Genomic DNA, 14,978 nt, shown 5'->3' with positions numbered 1-14,978 from the left:
AAAAGAGAGAAATACTTGAGAAATTTAGGCCTTGTTTGGCCATGAGAATTCTAATTTTTCGGAGTTGGAGTTGAAATTGAAGTTGGAGTTGGGGTTGGAGTTGTGTTTGACCATGAATATAAATTAAAGGTGTTTTTAAAATTTTGGGAGAGAGGTATGAGTGAAAAAAGTGAAAATAAGTAAAACATAGTTTTCACTTTTTCAAATACAATTTCGAAATTGTATTTGAAAATTTCATGGCAAAATGCATTTTGTTTTCATTGTTCTCACTAAAGTGAAATAATTTTTTAAAAATGAAAATAATTTTTATGACCAAACGGCTACTTAGAATGTAACTAATATATTTTTTTTAAAATCACATAAAATAATGATGATTATTAAAAATTGAGGAAGTAAATTAAAGAAAACTTAAAAAATTAATAAATTAATAAAGTGGAAAAAACTTTAAAAAAATAAGGTGAAAAAAGAAAAAATGATGATAAATAAGAATTGAGGGAAGTAATAATAAATGGATAGGGTCCACCACGCCATGTGTAACAGCCTCTCACAACTACAACATGGTGCACCTCTTCCACCATAAAATTTTCCTGCAGTCTTAACCAATCTGGTGAAGATCTAAGTTATTTTCAATAGGCCATCGGCCGACTGGAATATTTCATATACTGTTTGAAAAAAGTCCTAAAGTTGTGATATTTATAATTTAGCGCCCTCCTCTTTTCCCCCAAATTCTCTGAGCTGTAGCTGAAAAGGGTTCCGTTCAGATCTTCTCCATACGATTCGGCGTTTTGCTTTGTAGTTTCTCCTCCCAATTTTGGTAGGTGTAATTGCCTGTTCTTCAATAAAACCCTAGATTTTACTCTCTGTGTTTTTTTGTTTTTTTTTCTGATAAGTAGTGTAATTTAGACATTGTGTATGTGCTTATTGAATCTGTAATTGTTAGCGGAGTTTATTGAGTAAGTATTATGGAGACGGATTTGAGTGAGAATGGGCACCGTAGTAGAAGGGATAGAAGAATTGATGGTGAATGGGAGGATAGGAGGGAGAGAAGGCGAAGAACGGAACGTCGCGAGAGTGATGATGCGGGTGAGGGTAATGATAGGGATGATAAGAGGGAAAGAAGGCGGCGTGGGAATAGGGATGATAGTGATGATGATGATGATGAAAGAGAGGCTTTGAGGCGTGAAAGGCGAGATGAAGATGAAGATGGTGGTGATAGGGTGGAGAGGAGGAGAAAAGATGTGCGTAAAGAGAATGATGATGAAAGGGATGATAGGAGGGATAGGAGGAGAAAGAACGAAACACGAGTTGATGATGATGATGAAAGGGATGATAAGAGAAAGAGGAGGAGAAGACATGAAGGCGAAAGTGATGATAGGAAGGAGAGGAAGCGACGGGAAGATGATGATGAAAAGTTGCATAAGAGAAGGAACGATGAGCGCGAATTCAGGGACAGGCTTGATCGGTATAATGATGGTAAAGAAGGTAATGATGATAATAGAAAGGATACAAGGCAAAGGGTTGGAGATGATAAGTATGGAAAAGAGAAAAATAGGAAAGACAGTGCACAAGAGGACGGGGCTGTTAAAGCCAATGAGGATTCCAAGGTGCAAAACCAAGATGGTGATTCGACTACGGACTTAGCAAAGTTGGGCAGGAGTGGGGGTGTTTACATTCCGCCGTTCAAATTGGCTAGAATGATGAAGGAAGTTCAGGACAAGAGCAGCGTTGAGTACCAGAGGATGACTTGGGATGCTCTGAGGAAAAGTATCAATGGGCTGGTGAATAAAGTTAATGCAGCGAACCTCAAAAACATTATTCCAGAGCTGTTTGCGGAGAATTTAATCCGCGGGAGGGGTCTTTTCTGTAGATCCTGTATGAAGTCCCAAATGGCTTCTCCCGGTTTTACTGATGTGTTTGCTGCTTTAGTAGCAGTGGTTAATACCAAGTTCCCAGAAGTGGGTGATCTGTTGCTAAGAAGGATCATACTGCAGCTGCAAAGAGCTTATAAACGTAATGATAAGGTTCGTATCTCTTGCTTTCATGCTTGCAGTTCTTCTTTCTTTTTATTTGTTCAACATACTGTATTGTCGTTGTAAATTATTGCTGTTTGTACGGCCAAGAACAGACAGTCTATTTGGGTGTAACAGAGATGCTTGGAAATCCTACTTTTAGATTATGACTGCATGGGAAACAAGAGAGGGTGGAGGAGGTTATTGTGCCATTTAGTCTAATTACTATTTCAAAAATCAGAATCTTTTTCATAATATGTCTTACCCTCAATCATTGACTCTTGCAGCCTCAGCTGTTAGCAGCTGTCAAATTTATTGCTCACCTTGTAAACCAGCAAATTGTTCACGAGCTTATTGCTCTCGAACTACTTACAGTTTTGTTGGAGAAACCTACAGATGATAGTGTTGAAGTTGCAGTTGGGTTTGTTACAGAGTGTGGTTCAATGCTTCAGGACCTCTGTCCACGAGGATTGCATGGTGAGTACACCTTGAAAGATCGTTGTTTAATATTCACAACTACATTTTAGTTTATCTATAAAAAGGTTTGCTGTATTTGTCATGCTAATACCCTTTTTGCATTTAAATAGGAATCTTTGAGCGGTTCCGCGGTATACTTCATGAAGGAGAAATAGATAAACGGGTTCAGTTCTTAATTGAAAGCCTCTTTGCATTGCGAAAAGCAAAGTTTCAGGTGAGTCTTGTCTTTTTTTCTAAGCAAGAAGAAAAATTTTGATCCCGTATTTATAAAAGCAAGAAGAAATGTTAGATTTCTTACATGCAACCTCCGCAGGGTTACCAAGCTGTGCGCCCAGAGCTTGACCTTGTTGAGCAGGAAGATCAATTAACCCATGAAGTCTCTCTCTCAGACACAATAGATCCAGAAATTGCTTTAGGTACGTCTTATGATGGATTTTATTGCAGTATCTCTATAATGGATTTCTTTTGGTGGCTATTTTGTTGGTGGAGTAATTATATTGAATTCTGATTTTTAATGTTTGTTTTCTGTGCTCAGATATTTTCAAGCCAGATCCTAATTTCTTAGAAAATGAAAGGAAGTATGAAGAATTAAAGAAGGCAATACTTGGTGAAGAATCTGAGGGAGGAGAAGATTCAGGTGCAGAGTCAGAGGATGAAGATGAAGATGAAGATGAAGAGTCTGAAGAAGAGGATGAGGAGCAAATGAAAATAAAGGACGAAACCGAGACAAACTTAATCAACCTTCGGAGAACGATCTACCTTACGATTATGTCTAGTGTTGACTTTGAAGAAGCAGGACATAAATTGTTGAAAATTAAACTAGAGCCTGGTCAGGAGGTTGGTATCATTATCTCTTTCTTTCTTTCTTTTTGCGTTGTTCTACTCCTGTTGGGCCATGTCCTTAGTGGAACTGTGTGTATGCTCACATGGATTGATCTGTATGTGAATTTTCATGTGCTTTGAGTTTGGAAGGATTGTAATGTTGCTTTTGATATGGTCTTCATTACATTAATAGGGTAAAGTTAAACAGAAAAAGGTTATTGACTTAAAAAAGGTCTAGGAAAAATTAGTTTCTGAATACAAATAAAGAGAACCAATATTTGAGCTTTAGTTGTATCTGATTTTTTCCTCATATGTGGTGTGGATAACAATAGGAGCATTACTTTCAATCGTACATCCATAGAACAATTTGTCTGGATTCTGTTAAACTGATGGTGGAGGAACAGAGGTGACAATGGAAGCAGGGAATCATGTAATTGGCTTATCCTGTGTTTGGTGGAGGTAGAGATTCATTTAGCCAATAGTGCAATTTCCAGCATTGATAATTTCGGGAACTAATTGGCTCATGGTTCACGTATAAATGTCATGGGGAGGACACTACTTCACTACAAGGTTGCTTGGGACTAGTCCATACATGTTTCAGCTAATATTAGTTCTTTTCTAAGGTACATAATACTATGTTGACCAAAAAAAGAGGTACATAATATTATGAATAATGGAAAACACTCCTGTATACAAGCTGTACTCACTACACAGTTCCAGCTAACATCCTGTGGTCGGTGGAGGTAGAGATTCATTTAGCCAATAGTGCAATTTCTACCATTGATAATTTAAGGAATTAATTAGCTCATGTTTCACGCATAAATGTTATGGGGAGGACACAAGTCACCTGCTACTTCACTGCAAGGTTGCTTTGAACTATTCCATACATGTTCCAGCTAATATTAGCTCTTTTGTAACATACATATTATTATGTTGACCAAAAACAGGTACATAGTATTATGAATAATGGAAAACACTCCTGTATACAAGCAGTACACAGTTCCAGCTAATACAAGTTCGCATGTAGAACATCCAGCGCAATAAAAAAAATGGGAGAGTTTTTGGAAATTGCACCTTTGTTCCTGGTCTTGGACTGTTATATGGAAGGAAAAAAGCATTTGCAGGAGTTGACTATTTTCTTTATAAGATCAGGAGTACTCTTTTTCCAACTTTTATCCAATTCCCCATATATTGTTGCTTTGGCTTGATGCTGAAGGGTACTGAGTTTCAGTCGGCTTCTCTCTCTCTCTCTCTCTCTACCAATGCATTGGTTTCTGCTTAGTATTAATCAGGAAAGGATACTCTGAATCATAGAACTATAATGAAATATACGATCAACCAATTTATCGAATTTGAAAAGAGTCAATTTCTGAATCAGTTTAAAAAGAAAAGAACATTGGATAGCTACACATTAGTTAGGTCAATCTATTACTATGTGCTTCAAGCTTACTTCTTAGAACCAAATTCTCAATGATGAATTTCAGTTGTTATCCTGATACGACTCCATTTCTTGCATGTTGTGTGTGTTATCTACAAGGATTAAGGTTGTATTTTCTTTGCTCTTCCTCTGGCTAAGCACTTAGCCACTTTGTGACAACTAGCACTTAACTTTGCCAAACCACCAATACCTAAAAGAGGTAAAGAGGATATTGAACTTTCTTATGTTGATTGACAGTCAATTCAGGGAAATATTAGATGATGAGTGATAATATTTGAGGACACTGGATAGAGTCCACATCAGGATAATTATTATGTTTTGGTATATATTAATTTTGACTTCTTTACTTCTTCGTTGTCAATAAGTAACATATTTTTGTAGCCTGTTATTCTGACTTGGTTTCTCTGGGAGACTCAAGTGAAATTGTTGTGGTTGTGTAATCATTTTTGTCCGGAGGCATGTTGTCTATGCTTGTATTAATGAAATAATCTTCGCTTGGTTCTGCTAAAAACCATTACTAAAGAAAGAAAAGAACACTGATAATGGTCCGTCCTTGCAGATGGAGTTGTGCATAATGTTATTGGAGTGCTGCAGTCAGGAAAGGACTTATCTTCGCTACTATGGACTACTTGGACAGCGTTTTTGCATGATCAACAAAATTCATCAGGAAAACTTTGAAAAATGTTTTGTGCAGCAGTACTCCATGATCCACCGGCTTGAAACTAACAAACTGCGTAACGTGGCCAAGTTTTTTGCTCATTTGCTCGGCACTGATGCTCTGCCTTGGCATTGTTTGGCTTATATACGGCTGACGGAGGAGGACACGACATCCTCTTCTCGTATATTTATCAAGATCCTATTCCAGGTACATCTAATTTGAGCTCTATTTGTACACCTTTATCTTTCTGTTCTTTTTTTGCAAGTTACAGCTCGCTTGATCTTTCTGGCCTAATTTTTTGTGAACCCCTACTATATTAAAAATATTTGTTGTTCTTGGAGTATCTATTTTCTATTTATCCACCTGTTTTTATGCTTTTCCTTTCTTTTTTAAGCGGTGGGTGCTTGGCTGACCACCCTCATCAGCAGTAATACGGCATTATTCTGTTCTGTTAGCTTCAAATTCACTCTAGATGTTTCATTTATGCAGGAGATGTCAGAGCACCTAGGTATCCGCTTGTTGAATGAGCGTCTTAACGACCCCACTATGCAAGAATCCTTGGAGTCCATTTTCCCGAAAGATAATCCCAAGAATACAAGGTTTGCCATCAACTTTTTCACTTCTATCGGTCTTGGTGGAATTACCGAGAATATGCGAGAGTATCTCAAGAACATGCCAAGGCTTATCATGCAACAACAGAAGCCTGTTTCTGAATCTGATGAGTCTGGGAGATCATCTAGTTCTGAATCTTCAGAATCTGAGTCAGAATCGACATCCTCCAGTTCTGAGGAAAGTGATGATAGTCGAAGGAAGCAGAGGAAGAGAAGAAGATAGAGAGACCTTAGACTGTGCAGCAATCTGAATACTTTTATTTCTATTGAGAACTAGTTAGTTGGTGTTATTATCCGCGGAAAACTAGATTTTCGTTTGCTTTGTATTTGTAATCCACTACAATTTGTGCAGTTTCAGTTTTGACTAATTGAACCTTGTATCTCTCTTCTTTCTTTTTTCGCGTCAGTCTGCAAGTCGAGCCCTGAACTTTTTTTGTTTAACCTCAAAAAATTTTGAAATGATGATGCCTGCTGATACTGCTATGCTGGAAATACACAGTATAGGGGAATAAATGTGTTACAAGTTTCATAGATCTCCCTCCATGTTTTGCTTGCTGCATAACACTAACTTGCTTGTTTACAATGTTACACTTACCTTCTTTATTTTGATTTTTTGTACTACTTGTCGTATAGTTTTGGAATATGGAATATTGACTGACTTGATCTAATCAATTTAGCTTCAAAAATTTATTCAAATCACCGACAACTAATTTGGGACGGAGAGGGTGCCAGCCAGTCGGTATTGACATAATTTTGTGATTCCAAATGTCACTTGGACCAAAGTTGGGCCATGAAAACGACGATGTATAAACTATAGTAGGAAGGAAAAATTCAACATCAGACATTAGGAAAAGAAGAAATAAATTAGGACAGCTGATAATTGTTGGTGTGTCTTGATGATATGGGCATACAGTATCAGCCTGTCCCATATCTTTAGTACCAATGCTACTTTCTCTTGATTTCTATAAATGATTTAGCTTCTCTGCATATAAAGAAACATATATGTCATTTAATGTAAGTACATCTAACTGTGATGTGACTCAATACCAATATTTGTTAAGTTGTTGGCACTACAAGCTATCTGTAAAAATTAATTAACTCAGTCGCAATGCAATAGATCAATTTCAATCAGAAGTAGAAGGTCCGTGTACATTCCATCACTATATATTGCCATCAATTAATCACTACCATCACTGCTCAAAGATCACTTGGCATCAGCTGAACCAAATCAAAATAAGCTAAACAATGCGTCATAGTTCAATCCTTCCTACTCGTACCAATTTTTAATCTCATTAGTTTCTTCTGCAACAAATTATTAAATAACCAAACAGAACAAAATTGAATTTATTTTATCATGGTCAGATTTTATAACATATAGTATTTCACAAGGTTTTGAGCTACACATTTAGCCAAATCAACTCAATGTTTAGACCAACTCAGAAATTTGCAACAGCTAAAAAGATTTTATTTCATTAAGTATCATTAAACATAAAAAAGATTCAACTAAAACTCAGAAATTTGCAACAGCCAAACAGATTTTATTTCAACAAGTATAATTAAACATTAAAAAGACTAGAACTTTAAATAAGGAATTTTTTTTTGGAGTACCTATTTGGGTTAGCAAACCGCCTATTGTTCTATATTACATGGGGCAAGTTCTTAGTCCTTAATTAAATTAATTTAATTTCCTCAAATTGAACAAGAGATAATGTCATTACACATTGGAATCATCCCTGGTAAAAAAAAAGAAAGAAGCTTTAATTTCTTCCATTAACCTCAACAATTGGATTTTATTGAATTATGAAGAAAAAAAAAGTAGTGTTTTTTATGTTGTTCTATATGTGGCGGTACTATTTGTTGTTTTATTGTGCCATATTGATTATTTTACCTTTCTTGCAATTCTGCTATGTTGTTATTGTGGTAATGGAAAAAAGTTGGTGTTTTTTATGTTGTTCTTTCAACTCTTCTTGCAGAGTTAAAGTTTTGTGCACGTAAACTTGACCTGCGTTACCTAATTTTTTAAGTAAAAATTGAAAAAGAGAAAATCGGATAACCTGCAATAGCATGTCAAGTTTATCTTATAGTATAAAATATTTTGTACAATGACAATGAACAAAACTTAAATTCATATTGTTATTGTTGTAATGGAAAAAAGTTGATGTTGTTGTTGTTCAGGAGGAAAAGTGATTTTGCCATTGCTGGCATTGGGAGGAATAGCTGTTTGGATTAATTATTACTACAGGAAAAGAAGAACAAGTAATCAAGAAGAGGTATCTGCAAAATCTGATCTTTATGAGTTTGGAACAAAGAGTATGTTATACTACTTTCATATTAGGATTTATCAATTGATGTATGTAAATTTTTTACATTTTTGAGGTTGATGACACAAAGGAGGATTATTTGAGTAAGCTACCAGATGATGTTTTGTCTTCCATTCTTGGAAATTTGACAGTACGAGATGCTGCTAGGACGAGCATTTTATCTACAAGATGGAAATATCTGTTTGCATCTATGCCTGCATTAAGATTCAAATGCCTTGATATGTTCGGTGATTACACTTAAACACACGATTGTGTCTGTTACACTGGTGACCAACTCAAATTCATTATAGTTTTATACAAGTTTTTAGAACTCTATTCTGGTCGTAGGGTGGCTCAAGTTGAGTTGGACTGCTGCTTTGCAGGAACGTATCCTGCTAGACTTAGCTCTTGCGTGCGTTGTATTTCTAGATAGGTGTCGAAAGATTAAGCCTTTCGTTTGAGTGCTTTACTGCTCACTCCAACCGCGTCCACACCAAGTTGCTTAGAGTTCCTCTTGAGAATCTCTTGCAGGCATCTTCATTGAAACACTTTGTGTTTGTCCCACTGCATGGTGTTATCAAGTCCCAAAGTCCGGTTTAGTAAGCTCTGAGAGGCGTTAGGTTAACAAGTGGACATCTGGAGGGTATTCTGTCCTCGTGTTCCAACCTTAAGAAGTTAACTATTGAGGATTCTAAGCTTCCTTATAAGCTACGACTCGCTGGTACAGTAACAACTGTTGTTATTCTGGAGTGCGTCGGAGGGAAAGAGATTGATCTCCCTGCTGCATATCTTCGTAGATTTGCCTGGTCAGGTTAAATCTTTAACCCTCCAATTCATTCCTGAGGAGGTATTCATTTAACATTGTCTTGTATCCTAATCGCTTGAGTTTTTATTTCTCCTTATTTTCTTCATTTCAGACGAGCTACTTCCCGATAGAGAACCCCACAGAGATGAAGATGTTCAGAAACCTTAGGAAACTAAGCTTGATACTTGCGAGCAGTCATGCGATTTTAGAGACTTTTGGGTGATTTTCCGCTTCTTCAATATTTGAGTTTTGTGGTGAGTTATCCATTTTCATGATCTTCTTCTTTTCGTTATTTGTATATTTTGGATATTCTTTGCTGATGATGTGCAGTTTTTGGTCTTCCTTAATCTGAAGTCTGCATAAAAAGACAATTATGCTTTAAAACTTGGAATATATTTTGTTTAGTGGTGAACTAGGTTATACTCTTTAGTGATTCAAAGTTGATAGAATCCTAATGATTTGACTTGTAATCCTAGAAATTTATCGTATTTTAAGTAAGTAGAGAGTATAGTGTTCAAAGAAATAGCACGAATCAATTGATTGATGGTTCTTTTAGACTCTAGTTAATGGCTGTTTTGATTTTACTTTTACCTTTGCTTTGCTTAAATTCCAAGTCGTAATTGTTATTATTTAGCAGCATGTTGATCTCAATCTCATCGTGATCTCAGGTGAGCAAAACTTCGAGAATTAAGAGGAAGTACAAGGCCTCCTCCATCTCCTACATGTCACGCCGAACTAAAACAAGTTAGATACGGTGGATTTTATGGACCCAAAGCAGAAATGGATTTTGTTCTCTATATTCTGAGAAGTGCAACGGTGCTTGAGCAAATGTTTCTCAGCCCAAGGTACAAAGATTATTTTTGTTCTGCGGGGGAAACTGACTTGAATCTTCCATTCGATGAAAGAAAGCGTAACGCAATCCTACAGAAATTACATGGACAGGCTGTCTCTGGGAAAGCTGTGGTGATCATCCAAGTGCTTTTTGATAAAAGATGTGTGACATAATGGTTTTGGGATACACATGATTGATTCATTTTAGGTGCTTATAAGCCAAAACAACTCTCAAGCACTTCTATGCAGTGTTCGAGTGCGCGATGAAAGAGATGGTTTTTCATCACTTGTTTGTAAACCAAAACTCAACGGAGGGGGGCGAAAGCAACGTTAAGACCGAGTGTGAATGAACTCAAATGGAGTAAATAGCAGCTTGGGCAGTAATACCAAACCAAGATTTCAGTTGGTTGAATGATGATTAACAGTTCACACATCAGACTATACATGTGAAGTAAGTACATCCAATTCCAACCAGAGTTAGTTCAGCATTTCATTTATCTACATAAAACTAGGACTAAGCAAAGACATAAAGAGGGATAAACAGGAGTATACATATACTACACATTTTACTGCAATAGCAAGTGGACACAAAGGTACCACTACTGGTTAGCGTTAGGAGCATGACAAAAGAAGTTTGCCCCGGGTCATTTGCAGACCGTCTTGAGTCTCTTGGCTGCTTGGACGAATCCCACAATTACCTGCAACTCGTCCAGTTGCTTCACCAGGATGAAAGATGACAAATGCAGCAGTCAGTAGTGTGTATAATTTGGAAAACCGGGAGCATAATATAACATAAGCACAGGACCAACAAAGTGTTTACATGTAACAAGAACGATAATGTGGAAGAACATTATGCCAAAATTGACTAATCACTTAGATGGTGAGTTAATAAGTCAAATGGTCACTCAACTTTGGACTTTTATCCCAGAAAATCACTCAACTTTGATCTTTACTCATAAAGTCACTCAATGTTCAGTTCTGAGAAAAATGTGAAACTTGAGTGACTTTCTGAGATAAAATGTGAAAGTTGAGTGACTTTCTGAGTAAAGATCAAAGTTGAGTGACTTTCTGGGATAAAAGTCCAAAATTGAGTGACTTTCTGGGATAAAAATTTAACGTTGAGTGACCATTTGAGTTATTAACTCTTTAGATGGCAGACTTAACAGAAGTTGACACAGTTACAAGCACCAGATTTCTTATACTAAGAACATGGTGAAACATGAAAGGAAAACTATGAACAGAAGTACGGAAGGATACCTAAAACTCATGTTTTATGAAAGAGCGAGGAAAATATCAACCGCGATTAACATCACATTAAAATAGATCAAATAAAGAACACACAGCAGCAGCAGCAGCAGCATGCAGATAATCAAGAATGTACCTGAGATGTGAAGTGCCTTTGGACAACATCAATTAGTTGCTCCTTCGAGGGGTTAGGTATGGCTTCCCTCTGTTCACATGGCCAGAAAAGAAGTTGGAAATGAAGTTAATTTCACATAATAATAAAAACGATGATCAACAAACTGATAATTACTGTAATCAACATACAAGGTTAAAGTGTCGCCAATATCTCCACAGTGCAGCCATCTCAAGTTTGCTTAGGTCAACCTTCTGTTAGATGAAGTAAATTTTTCTTTTAGATGATTATTGAAATTTAAAAGAGAAGTCACATTAATGTCTATGAAAAAGACAGTGTCATACCATGGACCCACGGTGAGTAGAAATAGATCCTTTTGACTGTGAGTCACACGAAAGGGAGCGGCTCATGGTCTTGTGAGATGACCCAAACGATTTATGGGTGCGATGTCTTGACCTATGAGACTTCTGTGTATCATCGGATGCTAAAGAAATGGAAAGCAAATAAATCACATTACTTTACATAAGGGGTGGGCCAAATGACAATGATCACAACAAAGAAAAAAAGAACTAGCAGAATTGATAAAAGCAAAAAAGGTTTCTGAACATAAAGAATCCTATGTAACAACTACTATAAGAATTTTACTATGTAAATTCTCTTACAATAGAAGAATCAAAAGATATACTGATGGCAAGAACTAAATTGCATTATAACTTATCATAAATTAAGCACTCACCCATATCCGAACCATTCCACTGGACGTTTTCAAATTCAAGGTCATCGTCATCCTCATTACCAGTGGGAGCTTCAAGCACACTTAAAGCATTCCGCTGCAGCTTCACCTCTATGCCGTTCGTAAGAACCTGCAATTTTTTTGGTGAAACCAAACATGAGCTGAATTCCAAAGACCAAGTAGCTATAGATCACTACATATCTTGTAGTATACTAAACCCAACCCCACCCCACCACCCCCCAAACCAAAAAAAAAGTTACTTGCATTGAACAGTAACACAAAAACAAAATTAGACTAATGTTTGTTAATGTGTTTCTGTCAGATTAAAAACAACAAGAAAGACAAGAAATAAACAAGTAAATCAGCTTGTCCACATACATGATATAATAGTTATGTTTAATTCTGCACAACATATTCACAACAAAATCATCATAAGGTTATCAAAGCAAGAGAAATATTTCTAATCTGAAAGAATCTTCTAGTTGACAGTGAATTACAAAAAATAAACCAAATCCTTTCTTGTTTATACTTGCACAAAACAAACTAAATATGGCTATGGATATTAGTTCTAATACTGACAGATCTGTTGAACCTTCAAGATTCAATAGAGCCCAAAAGTAAACAGAATCTCTGGGAAGTAAAATTCACAAACAAATAATCTACAGATAATTCTAATAAAACAGAAATCACTTAGTATTACTATATTCTGCTGCTTCTATTATTCTAATCTGGAGATTCCAACACATTAGTTAAAAGGAAAAAGTTAAGAAAAAAGGAATCCATCACTGAGCCTCTGAAACTCAAATTAGCAATCATTAAGTTTTTAACTGTCAATCCCCTAATAGAACTTCATAAAACACGAGATCTATCAATGAAAAGAAAATTACAGAAATGAAACTCCATTCTTTGAGCTAATGAGAGGCCTTAAAATAAATAAATTAAAAAAAAGCAGCAGAATTGGAAAGAGCAAACAAAAAAGATTGAAACTTTGCGAGCTGAAAACTCAAAATCACCAATCTATAAACAACCAAAAACTCAAATTTCTCAGTATTACCCCACATTGCTTTACAAGAACCCAATGAATGACTTGACAAAAACCCTAAGAACAACCACATTGAAAACCCAAAACTCAAATTTTAAAAACAACCCATTTTTCTTAAACATGAATACAAATCTAAAAAGATTGAAACTTTATAAGTTAAAAACTCAAAATCACCAATCTACAAAAAGCCAAGCTAGAAAAAAAAAAAAAAAAAAAAGGACAAATCATCATACAAGAAAAGAATTGAAACTTTTTAAGTTGAAAACTCAAAATCACTAATCAATAAACAACACCATTTTTCCTAAACATGAAAATACAAATCTAAAAATTGAAACTTTATAAGTTGAAAACTCAAAATCACCACTCTATAAACAACCCAAGCTAGAAAAACAATGGACAAATCATCATACAAGGAAGCAAAACTTTCATTTTAGTTTAATAACCCAATGAATAGCTTGACAAAATAACCAAGAATAACCCATTTTTTTCCTAAACAAAAAAATCAAAATCTATATGTTGAAAACTCAAATTCACCAATCTAAAACAACCCATTTTTCCTGAACATGAATAATAAAAACCCAAAACTCAAAACTTACAAATATAGTTCATAACAACTACCAACCACCAAGAACAACCACATTAAAAAATTTAATCACAACCCAAATTTCAAATTTCAAAACCACCCCATTTCCCAAAATACAAACACCAAAAAACCCACAAACTCAAAAACCAAAACAAAGTTAATCACAATAATTACCAGCCAATGCCAACCACCAAGACCAACAGCCTTCTTAACAACTCCTTGAAGTCCAACTAGTACAGACTTAGTCCTATTATTACCAGTCACAATAACCTTAGTATGCCTTGGTAACACTGATAATTCCTCTTCACTGCTATCCCCACCACAACTCTGTAAATTATTACTAAACCCATTTCCATGCACTCTACTCTCCACTGCTTCCAACATTTTTTCAGAACTCCAAATTCCCAAAATACACAAAATTCAATCAACAAAACTGATCATTAAAGAAAGATCATACATTGTAGAGTTCAAAAAAATGAATCTTTATAGTGAAAATAGTAGGAAAAAATGGAGAAAAATGGGAAATAAATTGAATAAAGAAACACAATTTTTTTTCAGAGAGAGAGAGAGAAAATGAGTGTGTTTTTGGGTTATTTTAATTTTTATTTAATTGTTTGGAAAAAATGGAGTAAATGTTATGAATCCCAAAGAGATGAAATGGACGAATGGGAAGATGCCACGTAGGTGTTAAGGGGCCGTCAATCATGCGCTTTTGCGGCATGATAGAAAATACCATTAGCCGGTTACCGGTAACTAGTAGATGATTAGTGGGGGTAGTGGGTAGTGGGGGGTGGGGGTGGGGGTGAAACGGGGTGGTGGGGTAGTAGTGGGTGGCGGGGGAAACTGTTGTGTTTTTACTGACGACAGTTTTTTGACTGCTGAGGAAATGGATAAAGTGTGTGTCATGACTGATTATGCTAAATGACAAAATTAGCCCTTTGTTTATTAGGCTAATCCATGGGATTAACTGAGTGTTGCAGTTAGTGGTGGAGCTAGAATTTTGAAGTTATGGATATTGGGGAGTCGAACACGCATATTGATACTTAATATTATTCATACACAAATTTTGTTTATTCGATCCTGAAAAATTCGCAATGCAACACATGTGTTGTAATTTTTTATGGGGTCTGTGGTGATAGTAGAGGGAGCGGAGCTATTTCGGGCAATTTTATAGACACGTAATTGAGACTATCGTCTCTACCTTGTATTCCTCTTCTTCATAGTAAATTTTCTCTGCCTTTATCCGTAATTTTTTCATCAAGAATTTTTACGTAAATCTGTGTGTTCTTGTTATTTTTCGTTTGCTTGTGAT

General features: G+C 35.9%; 2 protein-coding genes across 3 annotated transcripts; one reads left to right on the top strand and one right to left on the bottom strand.

Moving 5' to 3' along the window:
- Nucleotides 1-548: 548 nt before the first annotated feature.
- Nucleotides 549-6,395, top strand: LOC107867052 (pre-mRNA-splicing factor CWC22 homolog). Of its 2 annotated transcripts, XM_047411238.1 has the most exons (8): nucleotides 574-814; nucleotides 941-2,021; nucleotides 2,297-2,486; nucleotides 2,597-2,700; nucleotides 2,800-2,902; nucleotides 3,022-3,323; nucleotides 5,306-5,611; nucleotides 5,894-6,395. In XM_047411238.1, exons 2-8 carry the CDS (start codon nucleotides 963-965, stop codon nucleotides 6,236-6,238), a joined length of 2,409 nt encoding a protein of 802 aa, XP_047267194.1. In that variant the 5' UTR covers nucleotides 574-814; nucleotides 941-962; the 3' UTR covers nucleotides 6,239-6,395. The 2 variants fall into 2 exon arrangements, with proteins under 2 accessions (XP_047267195.1, XP_047267194.1); XM_047411239.1 differs by lacking the exons at nucleotides 5,306-5,611; nucleotides 5,894-6,395 and adding an exon at nucleotides 4,256-4,477 and having other exon boundaries at nucleotides 549-2,021.
- Nucleotides 6,396-10,332: 3,937 nt separating this feature from the next.
- Nucleotides 10,333-14,287, bottom strand: LOC107867051. The gene is made up of 6 exons (XM_016713148.2): nucleotides 13,841-14,287; nucleotides 12,045-12,171; nucleotides 11,653-11,792; nucleotides 11,500-11,562; nucleotides 11,333-11,401; nucleotides 10,333-10,667 (listed from the first exon to the last, which is right to left on the bottom strand). Exons 1-6 carry the CDS (start codon nucleotides 14,048-14,050, stop codon nucleotides 10,596-10,598), a joined length of 681 nt encoding a protein of 226 aa, XP_016568634.1. The 5' UTR covers nucleotides 14,051-14,287; the 3' UTR covers nucleotides 10,333-10,595.
- Between the last annotated feature and the right edge of the window lie 691 nt (nucleotides 14,288-14,978).

Source organism: Capsicum annuum, chromosome 4 (assembly GCF_002878395.1).
Source record: "Capsicum annuum cultivar UCD-10X-F1 chromosome 4, UCD10Xv1.1, whole genome shotgun sequence".
Taxonomy (NCBI): Eukaryota; Viridiplantae; Streptophyta; class Magnoliopsida; order Solanales; family Solanaceae; genus Capsicum; species Capsicum annuum.
The sequence above is the reverse complement of the archived record's forward strand: the minus strand, read 5'-3'. Positions and strand labels throughout refer to the sequence as shown.

What these genes read in the sequence shown, in the direction of transcription:
- LOC107867052 (XM_047411238.1), top strand. Translation starts at nt 963, where the DNA reads ATGGAGACGGATTTGAGTGAGAATGGGCACCGTAGTAGAAGGGATAGA. An exon ending in TGCGAAAAGCAAAGTTTCAG is followed by an intron (nt 2,701 to 2,799) that starts GTGAGTCTTGTC and finishes CAACCTCCGCAG; the next exon opens with GGTTACCAAGCTGTGCGCCC. An exon ending in AGATCCAGAAATTGCTTTAG is followed by an intron (nt 2,903 to 3,021) that starts GTACGTCTTATG and finishes TTCTGTGCTCAG; the next exon opens with ATATTTTCAAGCCAGATCCT.
- LOC107867051 (XM_016713148.2), bottom strand. Translation starts at nt 14,050, where the DNA reads ATGTTGGAAGCAGTGGAGAGTAGAGTGCATGGAAATGGGTTTAGTAAT. An exon ending in ATTGGCGACACTTTAACCTT is followed by an intron (nt 11,402 to 11,499) that starts GTATGTTGATTA and finishes CCATGTGAACAG; the next exon opens with AGGGAAGCCATACCTAACCC. An exon ending in AAAGGCACTTCACATCTCAG is followed by an intron (nt 10,668 to 11,332) that starts GTACATTCTTGA and finishes ATCCTGGTGAAG; the next exon opens with CAACTGGACGAGTTGCAGGT.